Source organism: Amaranthus tricolor, chromosome 1 (genome assembly GCF_026212465.1).
Source record: "Amaranthus tricolor cultivar Red isolate AtriRed21 chromosome 1, ASM2621246v1, whole genome shotgun sequence".
NCBI lineage: Eukaryota > Viridiplantae > Streptophyta > Magnoliopsida > Caryophyllales > Amaranthaceae > Amaranthus > Amaranthus tricolor.
Window position 1 is genome coordinate 11,011,701 of NC_080047.1, and position 18,846 is coordinate 11,030,546.

Consider the following 18,846-nt stretch of genomic DNA (forward strand, 5'->3'; position numbering starts at 1 on the left):
CTAATGCATCCATGGTGAGATTAAATTGTGGATGAATTCCTCCAGCATGTGGTGTTACTGGTATTTCTTCCTGCATCTAATAATTTGACACATTTTGCTGTCTCTGAGAGCTTTGTGATTGCCCCAGATTTCGCCTTTCATCAACTATTCTTTGTGCAATGTTTCCAGTTCCAGTATATCTCCTCCTATGAGACCTACTTCTTTTGGATTGATTCATATTCTGGCTCCGATTTTGCGAATTTCTCGGCATCCTCTTTTGTTGAGAATTCTTAAGGCAACCTTTTGGTGGAAAAAGAAAAACGAGCCCTCCTTTTAGCGCCAAATTGTTCTTGTATTAGTTTTGCAGAATAATTAATTTATAGACTTGAGTTTTTGATTAGTGATTAATCAAGTGCTAAGTGCTGGTGGAGGCTTGTCTTTAATGCCTTGCTAGGTCATGTAGAAAGATCTCTTGAGAAGATGATTGTTCCTACAAAATGCAACAAGGGGTTAGCAGGGCCTGAAATGTATTTTCGGGGACCCACTCCGACGCCTAAGTCAGTAACAGTATAAAACAAGTTTGACTAATAGGTCATTCCAGGAGCACTATGGTTGCTAGGTGGATTACTACTTAGGACTTATTTAGACGTGAGGTCTTTTGTGTTTTATTCTGAATAGTTGTTGTCTTTAGTATCAATCAAGACAATTATTCTTGCTTTAGATTTATCACAATAGTATTAATATCTTTCTCAAAATCAGTGTGGACCCTTGAAATTCAATTGTAATAACTCCCTAGTAATAAATTACTTTGAGTTCTTTATGTTTCTCTCTTAATAGTAGAAATTAATTACCTCATTTATAGGCTCCTTTCTCTATATTTATAGCTGATGATTATGTATGTAAAACATTGCAATGATACTTTACTAATCTCCAAAATTCTTTGCATGCCACTGTGCTTATCTTGGACGTGTCAATCCTCTTATTATTCTATTTCATTTTCCTTTATTTTCTATTACATTCTTTGCTTCTCCTTTGAACATATGTCCCACTATCTCATAATGATTCTTTATAATAGACAAGTGTCTTCTAGCCGCACGTGAGCCTCCCATGCACCAATGTCATCTTGACCTTCTCAGATGGATGTTGCCAGATGACTACTTAACCCTAACAATTCTTCCCAGATTGGTATTAATCTAACCTTCTTAAATGATCTTCTATCATAATTACACATGATTAATCTTTTACACAGGGTTATATACCCATTAATACTACATGAAATACAAAATCTTTTTTGGATTCATATGGGTAACCTCGAGTTAGTGTAATAGTTTAAACTTGATTGAACAATTCTATCTGTCAAATCAAGTCATTTTTAACAAGAGTCCTACCGCAAAGCAAGTAATTAAAAGTATTAGTCGATTATGTAGAACAATATATGTTTTCATATATTCAGTTGATATTTAGATGATTTTATTTCCATATTTAATGTATAGAAATATGGGAATATTTTTATTGCCTTTCTTAAGAGTAGTATTCAGTGTATAAATATTAGGTTGTAATGTTCATATTAATTTAATACAAAATTAGTATTCACTGACCAAGCATTTTCTTTTCTGCGTTATTAATTTCTTCATGGTATCAAAGCCGTAAGATTCAGATCTGAAAATTCGACCAATTTTCCGATTCTCATCTTTACCATAAGTTTACCTCAGATGTGGAATTTCGACCACCACCATCATCTCCTTGTTGCAACCGAAATGGTTTAACACCAACAGAGGGGTCTCGGTTTTGATTGCGGGGCGACGGACGCCATGACTTATGATTCGTGTGATATTATTTCTTTTAAACTCGCCAGCGGAACTCATATTCAAACAACTAATGGAGAGTATATTAGTGTTGCTCAGGCCGGAGTTGTTGATATTTCTCCTTCGATTTACTTAAAAAATTGTCTCTTAATTCCTAGTCTATCCCATAAATTATTATCAGTTAGTCAATTGACTAAGGAACTTTATTGTACGGTTCTGTAGGCTTCTGTTAGTTGTATTGTGCAGGATGCTCAGACCGGGACGATCATTGGACGTGGTATTGAACGAGGAGGTTTATACTATGTGGATGAAACGACTCAACAAAGTAAAGCTATGCTTACTAGTGGGTCTCCTGCTCATCAACTCTGGACGTGGCATCGTCGTTTGGGTCATCCTTCTCTACCTTATTTAAAACATTTATTCCCTTCCCTTAAAAACACTGTTATGTCTCTTGATTATGAATCTTTTGTCTTGGCGAAAAGCCACAAACACTCATATTTGCCAAGTTTGACTCGTTCTACGAGTCCCTTTTCTTTAATACATTCTGATGTGTGGGGGGCCTGCTTTTATTTCTGCTACTCATAATTTCTTTTATTATGTTTTATTTGTGGATGATTATTGTACTCATATGAGTTGGGCGTATTTTTTGAAACACAAATTTGAGGTTTTTTTAGTTTTTGTCGCCTTTTATGATATGCTTCAAACTCAATTTCATGCCAAACCACAAATACTACGAACTGATAATGGGGGTGAATATGTTAACTCAGCTATAACACAATTTCTCTCAGACAATTGGATGCTCCACCAAACTTCTTGCCCAGACACACCACAACAAAATGGGATTGCTGAACGCAAAAACCGAAAATTACTTGAAATCACCTGAGCACTTTTATTAAAGTCTCATGCTCCAGTTTCTTTTTGGCCTGAAGCAATTGCTATAGCTACTTATCTCACCAACCGTCTTCCTTCAAAACCTTTACAATACAAAACACCCCTTGAAACCTTGGGATCTTTTGTCTCTCTTCCCTCTTCACATTCCTTACCACCTTGTATCCTTGGGTGTGTTGTTTATGTTCATCTTCTCAAAGAACCAAACTTGAACCTCGGGCAATTAAGTGTGTTTTTCTTGGCTATGGGGTAAATCAAAAGGGATATCGATGTTTTGACCCTCTACAAAACCGGATGTATACCACTGTTGATTGTGATTTCTTTGAACAATCCTAAAACTATACCCAGCCTAGTCCTTAGGAGTCAGGGGGAGACAGCTAGTGATGACCTTAGCTGGCTAATACACCCAGTTATGATTGATCTGGACCTAAAAGAGCAGGAAGGCGAGACTACCGATGTTGTTTCTGAAGACATGGTATCTCCTCTTCAGTTCACTCCAGTCTCTTCTGATGAGCATCCAACTGAACAAGAGGTAACACCTAAACCCTTAATCGATATATCTAATCATGATGTTCCTAGTGTTGATATTCCCAGAAGATATGAGTTACCTCCTAGAAGCACTAGAGGTGTTTCTCCTAAAAGGTATGATCCAGAGTTTGAGTCTGAGCGATCTCAGTATCCCACTAACCGAGGAAGTAATGAAAATTTATCTCAGACAGCAACAGCCTTTAATACCTCATTGTATGCTAATGTTCAACCAAAAACCACTGAAGAAGCTCTCCAAGATCCAAAGTGGAAGAAAGCCACAAAAGAAGAAATCACTACTCTGGAAAAGAATAAAACATGGGAACAATGTACTCTACCAAAAGGAAAGAACACAGTTGGATGCAAATGGGTATCAAATATCATGCAGATGGAACCGTTGAGAGATATAAAGCTCGGCTTGTAGCCAAAGGCTACACACAAATCTATGGGATAGAATACTCTGAAACCTTTTCTCCTGTTGCCAAGATTGACACCATTCGTGTCCTTTTTTCAATAGCAGCAAACAAAAATTGACCATTATACCAGTTTGATGTGAAGAATGCTTTTCTACATGGGGAGATTGAGGAGGAGGTTTACATGAAAGCTCCGCCTGGGTTCTCAGAAGGGTATGCTCAAGGTGAAGGGTGCAAACTCAGAAAAGCTTAATATGGTCTAAAATAGTCACCTAGGGCATGGTTTGGTAGATTTACTAAAGTTATGAAAAGGTTTGGTTATAAACAGAGTAACTCTGACCATACTCTATTTCTCAAGAAAACTGATAGTCAAATCACATGTCTTATTATCTATGTAGACGATATGGTTATCACTGGAGATAATGCAGAGGAGATTAGTGATCTTAAGAGACGATTTTTCCTTGAATTTGAGATGAAAGATTTGGGTAATTAAAAATACTTTCTAGGGATCGAGGTCTTAAGATCATAGATAGGGATCTTCATCAATCAAAAGAAGTATATCTTGGATCTTCTAGCTGAAACAGGAGTGCTGGACTGCAAACCAGCTGAGTCACCTATTGTGACTAATCATGGGCTTCAAATAATTGAAGGAGCTAAGATGACAGACAAAGATCAATATTGGAGGATGGTGGGGAAGCTCTTTTATCTTTCACACACAAGGCTAGACATTGCCTACACTGTGAGCATAGTAAGCAGATTCATGCATCTTCCACAAGTGCAACCCATGACAGCAGTGATGAGGATATTGAGATATTTAAAGGGAACTAACAGTGGGGGATTTTCTTTTAAAGAAATGGCCACCTAGAACTTGAAGCCTACACCGATGTAGACTGGGCAGGAGATCGAGATGGTAGGAAGTCTACTTCTGGATACTTTACCCTAGTAGGTGGTAACCTGGTTACTTGAAATAGTAAGAAGCAAAAGGTTGTTGCCTTATCTAGTGCTGAAGCAAAATTTAGAGGAAGAGCAAAAGGGGTCACAAAAATTCTCTGGATTAAAAAACTATTGAATGAGCTATACTGTCAGCAGAAAGAGGCAAGTAATCTATATTGTGATAACAAAGCAGCTATCAGCATCTCTGAGAACCCAGTTCAACATGATCGAACAAAGCACGAAGAGATTTATAGGCATTTCATAAAAGAGAAGCTAGAAAAGAAGATCATCAATCTTCCTTTTGTCAGATCAGAAGACCAACTTGCCGATATTCTCACAAAAGCTATAGCATCTGAAGCTTCTAGTACCGTTTTGGACAAGTTAGGTATTGGTGATCCTACTACCTAATTTAATACCTAACTTGAGGGGGAGTGTAGAACAATATATGTTTTCATATATTTAGTTGATATTTAGATGTTTTTATTTCTATATTTAATGTATAGAAATATGGGAATATTTTTATTGCCTTTTCTTAAAGGTAGTATTCCGTGTATAAATATTAGGTTGTAATGTTCATATTAATTTAATACAGAATTAGTAATCACCGACTAAATACTTAATTTTCCGCGTTATTAATTTCTTCGGATTATGCCTATGACTAACAAATTTAAGCTAATTTGATCAAATTTGTCCATAAGGGAAGGGTAAATGTAAGAAAACAGAATTGGTCATTCTTTATTTATTCGAAAACAGAATTGGTCATTCTTTATTTATTTGAAAACATAATTGGTCATTCTTTATTAATTCGACTTTGTAATTAAATCTGACTTTGATGCGACTTTAAAAATAATTCATATTTATATAAAAATTAACGTTGACATAAAATTTAATTTTAAACTGATCCAATACACCTAATAATTCAAAATTAATCTGATGACTCGAATCATCGACTCTAGCCGAAAAGAAAAAGAAATCCAAAATTAACCAAAAAGGGTAGAAAGTTTATCAAAAGTGGCCTAGTAACCTGTGATGATTGGTTTTTCAAACATCATTCAACTTTTATGGTGATTGGAATTAGGATAGGATAGACAACTTGATTGTCCTTACTCCTTTGATTCCATGCTGGTGGGCTTAGTATAATTCAAGAACAAAGTCCAAACTTTGAAAGTATAACCAAGTGTTATCGAGTGTTACTTTATGGCAACAGATTTTGGTTTTAATTTTGACGTGGTAATTTTATGGTTTTGGGTTTTCCACATAAGTAACAAAAATCTTTAAAAATTTTATATGGTAACTTTAAGGTTTACCAAATTGTTTTACCGTGACCTTTTTGCACATAAAACGTTAGCAAACGTTAGTTTCGAAGCTTTAAGGTTATTGTACGCTTATTTATGGGACTCACTATTTCATATGCCATTAGTTTCAGTATTTTTCCCCAAAATATAAACTTTAACTCTACTGTCTTTGGATTTGGAGAAAAAAATATATGATTTAGATGAAAGATGGTAGAATTAAAGTTTATGTTTTGAAAAAAGGTTGAAACTAATGGCATTTGAAATGATGAGTCGCATGAATAGGCGTACAACATCCTTAACGCTTCGAAATCAACATTGGCTAACATTTTTATGCGTAAAAAAGTCACGGTGGAACAATTACGTAAACCTCAGAGTTACCACGTGGATTTTTTTAAAAGTTTTAGTTACCACGTGAAAAACTCAAAACCTCAGAGTTACCCTGTGAAATTTCGCTATATAATATACCTATTTTAAATAACTCATACCTTTTTTTGTTTATTTTTGTTTCTTAATTTAAATTTTTAAATAGTTTTCAAACACAAATTTTAAGCATTTATATCTCAAAATACTTAAAAAAATATAATTAAGAGAAAAAAAATTAGAAGAGTTTAAGAATTTTGTGTGACCCCACAACTCATTTTGGGACCGAAAGAGGGGTATCTTTTTAATGATATTACTAAAACTCTAAAAGTGTAGAAATTGTTGAAGGGATGTCTATAAACTTTATTAATTAAGGTCATGCAACAACTAAAGAAGTATGACCTAATGATACTAAATAATTAATAATTTGACCCTACATCATCTAGGAGGTAGTTGAAAAAGTGATTATCTTTCTTAATTTTGGTTTTGGAGTGTAGTTAAAAAGAAACTATGCATTGAAAGCATGCAAAAGTCTTTTAACCTATGCTGATTTTTCCTTGCTCCAATCATCTTGTAAAGCGAAGCAAATTAAAGAGCTTTGTTATTTCTACTCTGATAGTTATTTGTTGTAGTTTACTTCCGTATGTTCTTCTTAAATAAAATTTATAAATATTAATGTTGAAATTTTTAAATTCGTCTCAATCTGAACAATCTAAATATCAACTTTTTAGAATTTTTAAACACCCACAATTAAAATTATTTGATTTTTAAAGTTACTAATAATCTTGTTTAATACAATAATTACATAGAAAAGACAAAAATTACTAATAATAAATTAATTTTTACTCGAAAATAAATTTCTCTCTTGTTTATTTTTATATAAATAAACCTATTGCACAAAATTGCTAAGAATTGCTCATTTATTGTTTATTTCTAGTTGCTGACTTATAAAGAAAACCTGAATTAGGTTATGAGTACAATAAGTTGGTTTTAATTTAAGTAATTATATCTAATAGATTGGTTTATTTAAATATAAACAATAAGTAGGTTTATTTTTAGCGAATCGCGCAAATGCTTATTGCCAATTTAGCTATTGAAATGGGTAGAATTTTGATTAATGAATAATTAAGCTAATTAATTTCAAACTTTAGTTGAAAAGTAGGAGTTAACATCATTAAATTGTAGGGTTTTGAATTTATAAAGATTGTGTATATGAAAATTAGTTGTTTAGAATTGATTCATATCAATACACTCATATGATAATTATATCTTTTGAAGTGAAAATGTTGATGCACTGTAATTGCTTAAGCTGATGGTTGAGTCCCCACAATATGTTACTTATTCTGACATACCCTCATATACGAGAGCCGTTTAAGTTAGAAGTATGGATACTGGTGTGAAAATTTCACTTGAATTTTGTTAGCGTTAATGGTGACTTGAGTGCATTAAATAAAATCTATGCATTAGTGTGTGCATAGAGATGGAACCCATGAATGGATTAAATGGGTGATTAAATTGGTGTGATGAATGTGGTGTTTAAGTGAGTGTGTTAAATGCATGAAGTTATGGAACATTTAGAAGTGACTTAAACACAAGAATTTTGATGGCATGATGAATATAATGTTCTTATTGAAGGAGTTCATGAGTCAAGGAATCTATTCATATCCTAAGTGCTCGAATAAGGCACAATGAGAATGTCACTTGACTTGAACAAGGAAGTTGATCTGAACAGTTCAGAGGGTGCAGTAAGGATGTGCTTGAATGAGCATGAATAGTGCTCAAACGAGAACAATGTTGTGATACAAACAGTAGCTTTCTGAAGTCCATGCTTGAACGAGCACTTACTTGCCCTGAACGAGCAGTCTCTTTAAAATTGCCTAGGATCCTATTTTAGATCGTTTCAAGTTCTTGGAGCTGATTAATGTTGTTAATTCTTTGCATTACTTTGCGTACTCATTAAATGTATAATCCTCTATAAATAGAGGTTCATATGCCATCGTAAAAACATTGGCCAAATACCCCAAGCCTAAACACATAGCCTAATCTCTTCTCTATTGTAATTTTCCAATTTGAGAGTTCTTTGAACTCCTTTGTGACAATACAAGTGAGATACTACACACCTCCGAGGAAATAGCCAAATTGGGTGAAAATCTAAAATCATTGAGTCATTTTTATTGCTTTATTGTCTCTTACAAACGTTGTTTTCATTGAAAGTGTAATTTGTTTGTCACAAGACTTCATACCCTTGATCTGGGTGATATTGGAGTTTAAAACACGTTTGAACTCTAATAATACAAACATCATTTTCAATTGGTATCAGAGCCAAATCATTATTACTTTGATTTAGAGGGCATATTGGTGCAACATGGCTACAATGAAGCTCGATATTGAGAAGTTTGATAAGAGTGTGAACTTTGGTTTATGGCAAGTTAAAATGAAAGCATTCTTGATACAAAATGAAAAGGAGTGCATAAAGCACTTGATGGTGAGGAGAAGAAACCCGAAGGCACAAGTGAGGCTAAATAGGAAGAAATGGATGCGAAGGCTCTATCCGCCATATAATTTTGTTTCTCTAATGAAGTTTTTGAGAGAAGTTGAAAAGGAGGAAACTTCAAAAGACATTTGAAAAAAGTTAGAATCAATCTATATGGAAAAAGAGTATTACCAATCGAGTTTTATTAAAAAGTCATTTGTATGATCTCAGATTGCAAGAAGGAAAGCCCATGAAATTGCGCCTTGATGAATTTTACTCAATAATTATAGATTTGCAAAATATTGATGTTAAAGTGGATGATGAGGATTTGATTATTCTTTTGTTATGTTCACTAGCACCTTCATATAAGCATTTTAGGGAAACCTTGTTATATGGAAGAGACACATTGAGTAGCGAGGATATTAGAAAGACCTTGACTCAATAAGACGCTTCTCACAAGTAAGACGGGCTCACCACCAAGATTATTCAGATTCATATAATTAGGCAATGGGTTGGGCTGTTTCTTTGGGCTAAACAACAGAATTCTATTGGGCCACTTGCAGTGAACTTGGCAATTCATGACTTATAAAGTAGTCAATTCACCAAATACAAAAGATAAGCCACGAGATGTCTAGAAATCATCTTAGAAGCCTTAAGAAACTTCTATATTAGTCAGGTTCTGCCACGTACCAAATCAGCAATATAAGTTTATGACACGTGGCGTTCATGGCGGTGAAGTAGCTAACTTATATGAATTTATAAGAAAATCCTATCCTAATGAAATACTAATTGAAGAAAAAGAGACGTACAATAATATAGAGATCAAAAGATTAATTAAGAGGGAATTAAGGGAAGAGAAATGGCGGATATAAAGGGATCTTCTAATGCAGATTGTAATGACACTTGTGGGTGTCCTTCTCCTTGCCCTGGTGGTCATTCTTGCAGGTTATCCCTTTTTATTCTTGGCCCTACTACTAAGTCTACTACTATATATTAATATATCAACTTTAATGTTTTATGTCAAATTAACCTACTAAATTAAAGTCTTACGTAGACTTGTAAGAGTCAATTGGATCGAAAGTCTGATTTAGATGCAATATGAATCCTATCATGAGTTATTCCACTTTAAAATAAAGATGGTTAATATTTAAATTTATAACCTTTTTATCACGTTGGCTTTATATTTCTCGTTAAGAAATCAACTTAATTTAAAGCTTAATTAAATAGATAATTAAAGACCTAAAATGTTATATTGTCTAAATTTTATGTTACGTGTGGTTTGTATTGGTATATTCTTGAAGTTGATTACTCCCCTATCTTATAGAAGTTTTTACTTTCTATTTACATGTTTTATTTGTTATTCCTACAATAAATATTTTTATTTTTGTTTACAAATTTCGAACAAAAATAATCTTGTTTATCCTTATTTTAATATTTTAATAATAGTTTTAGTTTTCACATATTCTCTATTAATCTTATTTTAATATTTTTATATTTCTTATAATTTCTACTGATTTCCACCAATTTTAATAAATATTTTTTTGTTTATAGTCTATTTTTTTCTCTTAACCTTCTTTTAATTTTTTTATATTATTTATACTTTTTATTTTTTAATTTAGTAAAATAATATCTTTACCATTTAAAAGATCTATTTTTTAAATTTCCATGAACATTTTTTATAAAAACTTCATAAAACACAAGAAGAGTATAGTATAATATTAAGAAAAATACAAAAACGTTGGAGGAATTATCTTTTTTTTTTTTACTTTAAATTTCTATCTATGACATAGAAATTTGAGGAAGTTGGAAGGTAATAAAATTATTAAACAACCTATAAAGCATGTACTCTATCGTCATGAACTTCCGATCCCCTATAGGTAATGTACTCCTGTTTGGTATCAGAAGCTAATGTGATGATGTGATAAGAAGTTACGGATTCGAATCTCAATCACAAAGTTGAATATTTAGCGCCACATATGAGGAGTTTCTGTTCTGCATTTGCACTTTTAGCCAATGTGTTTTATGATATATCATAATATATTCAGGGGCTTTAACCATCAGCTTAAACTATATGATTGGTGTAGGTGCAACACATCGGGAGGAGAGGTGGAGCACAAGAAGTGCTCATGCGGAGAGCATTGCGGTTGCAACCCATGCACATGCACAAAAATAGAGGTGAAAGGCACTGGAAAGGACTTCTGCAAATGTAGATCTGGCTGCGCTTGTGCTACTTGTGCTGCTTGAGATAGGATACTCGAACTAGGAGTATATATGTTCACTGTTCTGCTTCTAATGTTGTTCTGATGTCTGGGTGTTTTTAGTTAGACTTGTAGATTTCTGTATCTTCAAAAAAATGTCATGTTTTTATTATGTTTGATATCTGAATAAACAGAGTTACAGTTCTGTACTTGTTTATGTCAGGATCGATAATACCTGATTCAAGATCAATTTAAGCAAGATAATCAAAATGAACGTTATGTACTTGTCTATTTAATTCATTCATTTGAGTTTTTTTTTTTTTTTTTTTTTTTTTTTTTTTTTTTTTTTTTTTTTTTGAACGTTTATATTTAAATTTGTATTTTTTAATATGATATTAAGATCTTTTAATTAAGAGTTTTTATGCCCAAGTGAAAGTTAATTTGGGATGAATAGTTGATGGTCACTTTCTTCATCTCTTTTTTACATCTTGTCGAGTGTTCATCCTACTTTTGTTGGGAATGATACAGTAAACCAAAAATATTTTGGGAGGCTACATGTACTCGATAGTTCCAAATTCCAATTATGTTTCGTTTAATTCGCTTAATTTTTAATTATTTGATTGAAAAAGATTTTTAATGAGCAAAACTGATTTAGGGCAATTGTAATTTACTAGTTAAAATTAAATTTTTACTGATTACAACACATTTTTATGATTAAAGCTAATTTTTACTAATTACTAAGAAATTAAATTTGAAACTAAAAAATTAAATGTAGTGGGTTAAAACAGTAACATTTTAGAAATTAAAAAAAAATATTATAATGAATAAAAATGTGTAGATTCATCCAAAAGTAAAAGTAAAATAATTTTTTAGAACAGACTCTAAAATAAACAATGAGACAAATTAAGTGGCACATATGTGTATATTTTTCCCTCTCATTTACCCAAATAGCTAGTCTCTTAAGAGACCGTCTCTTTTAAGATTGGTACATACTAAATAATGTAAACTGTGTTTATACAAGACTGTCTTAATTGTAATATTTAATGTAAACAGCTGATTTTAAGAGAACCATTTTTTTGAATTTTAGTACCCATCATCTTCAACTATCTTACATGGAAGTTCTTGCTTCATCTCCCTTGGTCCCTACCACTTATAAAGGTTTTTTTTTTTTTCTTGTTAAGTGCCTCATTCCATACGTTTCTTCATTCAATTTCCTGCTTAAACAATCTTAAAATTCTCTTACTTGGAAAAAAAAAACTTGACTATTATTACAAGTAAATGTGTTAAGTCATTGCATATCCTTAATTACAAGAAGTTAGACCGATGTGACATTTGATCAATAAATTTGGACTTGTACACAAGAGGAAAATTGATTGCATACAAACCCGATAAGGTTCCATCCTAAAATCAATTGGTATTATGAAGAGTAGCCTATCAAGCATAAATCTTAGTCAACCTCTCTCCGATTCTTCAATGTGGGATCACATTTTCCAACATTGAAAATGACAATTATGAAGCAATTACAATCATGGCATAAGAAATTTTCAATGATTTTCCTTGAAATTACATTGCAAGAAATCTGATCAGAGACCAAAGAGCTAGTCAAGCTCTTCTCATAGAATATACATAAACTTAACAAATACATTTCTCTTCAATTCCTGTCCATTATTCTGAAGACTCTAAATTAAAATTATTATTACTCCATAAGAGAACTATGGATGTGTCAGTAATTCTAACACTGATACAATGTCTGATCCAATTGCTTGATTCTCCTATTGGAGAGGAAATCGGATCATTATGGGGTTACAAATCTCAGCTCGAGAAACTCAAGGATACCCTGTCGACAATTAGAGCTGTTCTTCTTGATGCCGATAAGTTAGAGAGGGAGCAACTTGAGCTTAGTCATGTACTTCAAGATAAGCTTCAAAGGCTCAAGGAAGTTGTTTACCAAGCTGATGATTTGTTGGACGAAGTCTCTACTATTGCTCAGCGTAAGAAGCTTATGCGGGGCAACAAAATGAGCAAAGAAGTAGGTCATTTCTTTTCTCGCTTTAATCAGTTCTATTCTGCGTTTAATATGTCTCGCGAGATTAGAAAGATTAGGATGATCTTGGATGATATAGCCAAAGATCATCATGACTTTGGCTCAAGACAACATTGGGGTGTTGAGGTGAGCCAGGTGACACATGAAAGGGATACTCATTCTTTTGTTCATGAGGGAGATGATATTTTAGGGCGAGATGATGATAAGAGAAAAGTGATCGATATGTTGCTAGACAATTCTACTACCGAGTATATTTCATTTGTGACCATAGTTGGGATGGGAGGTTTGGGGAAAACCACTCTTGCCCAACTTGTGTATAATGACGAGAGAGTTGAAAGGGAATTTCCGTTGAAGATGTGGGTTTGTGTGTCTATTGATTTCCATACCAAATTGCTCCGTAAAATTCTAACATCAGTGACGAATCAGACTGAACATTATGGTCTAGAAATGGAGCAGCTCCAGAGAAAGCTTCGGCAAGAACTTGAGGGTAAGAAGTACTTGCTCGTTTTGGATGATGTCTGGGATGAGGATTTTGATAAGTGGAGTAAGTTGAAAATTCTGTTGATGGGAGGTGGAAGAGGTAGTAGAATTATAGTGACAACACGCTCTAAGATCGTAGCACATGTGGTTGGAAATCGCTACACATATGAATTGTCGGGTCTCTCAGAGAAGGACTCGTGGAATTTGTTCAAGAGGATGACACTTGAATCAAGGGAACATGAAATGGAGCCATACTTGATCAAAACCGGAAAAGAGATTGTTCGCAAGTGTGCGGATGTTCCACTTGCCATAAGGGTAGTTGGAAGTCTTCTTCGAGGCCAGGGGAAAACTAGATGGCAATATTTGAAGAACACCGACTTGGCAGACATAAAACAGGACGAGAATGACATAGTCCGTACATTAAAGATGAGTTATTCTTATCTTCCGTTACATTTGAAGAGCTGTTTTAGTTTTTGTGCCATATTTCCCAAGCATTATAGGATCAAGAAGGAGGAATTGATTAGTCTTTGGATGGCACTCGGTTTCATAATGCCTTCAAATGGAGAGAGTCCAGAAGTTGTCGGTGAGGACTACTTCATGACTTTACTGCAAAGATGCTTTTTCCAAGACGTAGAACGAGCTGATAGTGGTGAAATCTTGTCTTGCAAAATGCACAGTTTGATTCATGATCTTGCTACAGAAATAGCAGGACAAGAAGTTTTGAGATTCAAAAACGATTCAAGCTGTTCTTATACAAAAACTCGCCATTTATTTGTGGATCGGACTCTCAAAAGAAAAGATTCTAGAAGGAACTTGACCTTAATGAAAAGGGTGCGTACGATGTTGATGATGAGTTACCCTGCTCCTTTAGAAACCCTTGATATGCTGTTGCCGACAATGCGATATTTAAGGGTCTTGGATTTGCATAAGAGTTCATTTGATAAGTTTCCGAGCATGATCGGCAGATTACTGCATCTAAGATACCTAGACCTCTCTTGGAACCATAAGTTATCGGTATTGCCCTCGTGCATTACTGATCTTTATAATTTGCAGACGTTAATGTTACGTGGCTGCACAAGACTTGAAGAGTTGCCAAGGGACTTTTGGAAATTAGTCAATCTTAGGTGTCTGGATATTTTCGATTGCACTAGTATGACATATATGCCTCCCGGGATGAATAGTATGATACGTCTGCATAAGCTGACTATGTTTTTAGTGGGTGGCCGAAGCAATGCAGGTGGACTAAACGACTTGAAATGCCTCAACAACCTGAGCGGCAGTTTGGAAATCAAGGTCCATGAAGATTTGGTGCATGATGCAACAGAGGCTATGCTAGGAGGATATCTAATAAACAAGCTGAATTTAAGAAGTATAAACATATGCTGGGCGCAGAAGCATCGTAGAACTGGGAACTCGAGTTATATCGAAGATGACAGCAAGGGAACTAACGCAGAAGAATTACTGCGTGGCATGCAACCCCATTCTAATCTTCGAAAGTTAGGATTGATGGATTATCCTGGTGTGAAGTTTCCAAGATGGAGGAGCTTATCAACGAATCTCAAAACTTGTCTGCCAAATCTTGTTGATATAGAACTTGATGGATGTAAAGGGTTGGAGCACCTTCCATTGTTGAGCCGATTGCGTTGTTTGAATGGCCTTCGGCTTGTCGGATTGAAGAAATTGGAGTATGTGGAGAGTTGTAGTAGCGGAGATAGCACTCCACCGGCATCAGTAATGTTAACAAGATTAGCATTAGACGATGAGCCGGTGTTTTTTCCATCCCTTGAAAAGCTTGTGTTAGGATGTATGAATGAGTTAAAGGGTTGGCGTGCAGAAACAGGCAACGAATACACAATTGAAAGAATGCCATCATTTCCTCGGCTATCTTATCTACATATATGGTCATGTAGGAACCTGACAGCTATTCCTTTGTGCCCGAAACTGGAAAAACTGGAGTTGAACAGATTCAACGTAGCAATGAGCCCTATGGCTCGACAGGAAATTGAGAGGAATCGTGTTACTGATTACGTTCCTGATGATGGTTCTTCAACTTCTATTACTCGACGGTGGGAACAGGGGCAACATCAGCACATATCAGGAGGGCTAAAAGAAGTCAAGATAGATAAATTAGGATATCTGAATTCCTTGCCCCTTGATTCCTTTCAGTTCCTTTCTCATTTAATGATAAGAGGTGATCATGATATGGAGAGACTGACGATAGGGGAAGTAGGAAAGGTATTCCGAAGTCACAGGTTGTCGTCTCTTCGCTCACTAGTTATTTCAGATTGCTCCAAACTGAAGACACTATCAGGACGAGGAGTGTGGGAGAATTTCACTGCCCTTGAGAGCCTACAATTGAAGTTGCTTTGCGAGTTGGAGCTGGACGATAATGCTGATACTGATGGTGGCGTTCCATGGAAATACCTTCATAACAGTCTTCATTCATTGTTATTATGGTATCTCCCAAAGCTAGTGAAGCTACCAAAGGGAATGCACCATTTGACTGCTCTTCAATCTCTCCGAATTTCAAATTGTGAGAGTTTTGAAGCCCTACCACCATGGATAGCTTGCTTGTCGTCTCTCGAATCCCTGGTGATTACAAATTGCAGGAAACTGATATCGTTACCGGAGGAGATGCACCACCTCACTTCCTTACAGCACCTTGATGTGCAGGAATGTGCATCAGAGTTAAAAGAAAGATGCTCAGAATCAACTGGTGTCGACTGGCCTAAAATCCAACACATCCCCCGCATTGATGTCTGAAAAAAAGGTTATTAGCATTACCTTAAACTTTTATCTCCTTTCTGTCCTTACCTTTTACCTTAGCCATTTGATATTGCTCACTGAGCTTGAACATTCATCATGTTACCAAATCCAGATTACTCTTCCTAAAGACCTCAGATTTTGTTTGTAGTTTTCTTGTCTTATATTGAGAATTGTCTAATGATCATGAATCACCTGTTACAAGAGCATGAAAAATTCTACGCTTTTCATCCACTGTCATTGTTACAAGGATACAAAAGGCAAGTACTTTTTACGGTTCATGTCAGAGTGATGCTTGTATGATACTCCCTGTGTCTCCAAGAAACTACCACATTTGTATATTGCATCGAGATTAAAAAATGGTTGTGTTTGGATGGAAGGAAATGGAGGGAAAGGAAGGGGAAGGATTAGAAGGGATGGGATCCCATGCTTGGATAACAAAAAGGGAGGGAAGGGATTTGGAGGGGAGGGATTTTAAGGGATTGGATCGGATGGATGATTTTTATTGAGGTATCAATTTTTCCAAAGTCGGAAAGATTTGAAGGGAAATTTTATGGCCAAGGCAAACTCGAGTAGTTGTTGTCTGCTCTCATTCTTTGCGCACCCCCATGGACCAAATTAAAAACATATGCCTCCTTGCCTATGTGTCCATTAAGTCCCCGCCTAGGAACACGTTCTCATTTCCTGGGATGGTCCTCATAAGGTTGGCTAGGTTGTCCCAAAACTCGCGCTTCTCATCCTCTTCTAGCCCATCTTGGAGCCCATAGTCACTTATGATCGACGTGGCCTCCTCTCATCCGAACCTAGCATCCCAACCCCACTACGTCTTTCATCCGAACCTATATACCACAACTTATACCCTTTTACACCATCCGCCTTATGCGCCTTCCACCTTGTCTCCTAGGTCATTGTGTAAAAACAAGGGCGCATCGCATCGCGTCGGCCGCGTTGTAATGGTTTTTAAAAACAACGAACCGACATTTTCCGCGTTGTAAAGGTTTAAAAAAGCGTTTTAGGCCGTATCAAGAGATATCTTTTGACTTTGATTGATATTTAGGCGTACAATAAACGCGTTACTTTCGTTGCCGTGTCACCTTTTTTATTACCACAATCATACCTGTAACTGCATTTTTACTCTATGTCCTAGATGCACGCCACGTCTGTCCTGTACTACTAAGCTCATAAGCTAGATCCAACAACTTGGCTTCTAGCGTACCTATGTTCCAAGTCCCAACTCTTAACTCGAAATCTCAATTGCATCTACCCATACCACCCCCGTGGACCCGACCTCAAGTTACCATTGTTACACTGAAGTTGTATCTTAACTCCAGAAAGACTCAATAACCAACTAGCAAGACAACTAACAAAAAGATAAGCAAGGGCACACAAGAGGTACAAAATAAATAGATAAATTAATAAATAGATAAATAAATAAATAAATAGATAAAAAATAATAAATAAGGTCGAACTAAGGTAGGCAGAAGCGACACAAACTTGGTGGTTCAAGGGTGGTACTAGCAATTGTGGTTCAAGGGTAGCGTGATAATTGTGGTGGTAACTCGGGGTGGCTCAATAGGTGGTTGTAGTTGGGATGGTGAGGAACGGCAAGGGGGGTTCTTTGGGTTTTATTTTCATAGGGAAGGGTGGAGGAACTGAGGTAACCAGGTGCTGGTGGCGGTGTGGCTCGCCGATGGGTGTCACTTAGGTTGTCCAAAAACAAAGAATGACAGGAGAAACTTAGGAAGTACCTGGGCACCCTTACCTGGGTGGCTTACCGGGATGGCGGGAGTGGTGAGTTGACCTGTTATGGTGCCGTCGAGGAGAGCACAATGGTGGTTGTGGTTTACCTGTGTTGTGGCCATTAGCCTGGTGGTTGGAGACTTCCGATCATTGGTGGTGATGACGTGTCCTGGTGGTGGTTGCTACCGGCTTTGATACACCTGCAAAGTAGTAGCACAAAGAACAAAAAAAACGAGAACATGGCTATTGGTCTTAGGGAGGACCGTTGATGGGTTTGGTGTCGTAGAATTAGGTTATGCATACTGATAATCCGCCAATCTCAAAGTTCTTAGTTCACTACCTGCCTGCAAGAAGATGCAAGGACCAACCACTTGTTAACGAATCCCTTGTACTATTTAATTCATTGTCTATTGCTTCCTGGCTTCCTGCAAAGTATAACAATTCTCAGTTTCATAATTTTCCTGTATGTCATGCTTTAATTCTGTGATCCTTAAAGCCAAAGGATAGCACAGATAGAATTGCTTTCACAATCTGCTTTGAAGCCATATCTTACTGGTTCGGCATTACATAGCATAAAGCATATACTTTTGCTAAGAATAAATTGTAATTAGCAATATTGAATTTCATCTGTTTGAACTACACAATTCATGCAGGTAGACTAGCATTGGTGAATTTGAGAATGAACATTAGCTGATGTAAATCATTGATATATTATGAAATCATCCAGATTAAACCATAGTATCTTATTGGATCACACGAGGGAGTTAGCTAGTGAAGTATTGCGTTGGCTGGATGCTCAGCTTCCTACATACTTAGGGCCGGTCATGCGCTAGGGGGATAGACAACCACTAACAGAAACAGTGCTCCATATTGCAAGGCTCAAGAATATCATCTGTAGCATGTGCTCTGTTTATAAATCTAAGAACATAATAGAGACGTCGTATCAGAAA

At 35.6% G+C, this 18,846-nt stretch overlaps 2 protein-coding genes across 2 annotated transcripts; both read left to right on the forward strand.

Annotated features, from left to right (window-relative positions):
* The first annotated feature begins 9,480 nt into the window (after window positions 1-9,480).
* Window positions 9,481-11,123, forward strand: LOC130800009 (metallothionein-like protein 4B). The gene is made up of 2 exons (XM_057663336.1): window positions 9,481-9,616; window positions 10,756-11,123. Exons 1-2 carry the CDS (start codon window positions 9,531-9,533, stop codon window positions 10,913-10,915), a joined length of 246 nt encoding a protein of 81 aa, XP_057519319.1. The 5' UTR covers window positions 9,481-9,530; the 3' UTR covers window positions 10,916-11,123.
* A 1,195-nt stretch (window positions 11,124-12,318) lies between these two features.
* Window positions 12,319-18,677, forward strand: LOC130800019 (putative disease resistance protein RGA1). Its single transcript, XM_057663348.1, has 2 exons — window positions 12,319-16,163; window positions 18,550-18,677. Exon 1 carries the CDS (start codon window positions 12,584-12,586, stop codon window positions 16,154-16,156), a length of 3,573 nt encoding a protein of 1,190 aa, XP_057519331.1. The 5' UTR covers window positions 12,319-12,583; the 3' UTR covers window positions 16,157-16,163; window positions 18,550-18,677.
* The last annotated feature ends 169 nt before the right edge of the window (window positions 18,678-18,846 follow it).

Bases quoted from the DNA above. Each gene is read 5' to 3' on its own strand.
- LOC130800009 (XM_057663336.1), top strand. From the start codon at position 9,531: ATGGCGGATATAAAGGGATCTTCTAATGCAGATTGTAATGACACTTGT. The intron at 9,617-10,755 runs GTTATCCCTTTT...TGATTGGTGTAG, and splicing joins CCTGGTGGTCATTCTTGCAG to GTGCAACACATCGGGAGGAG.
- LOC130800019 (XM_057663348.1), top strand. From the start codon at position 12,584: ATGGATGTGTCAGTAATTCTAACACTGATACAATGTCTGATCCAATTG.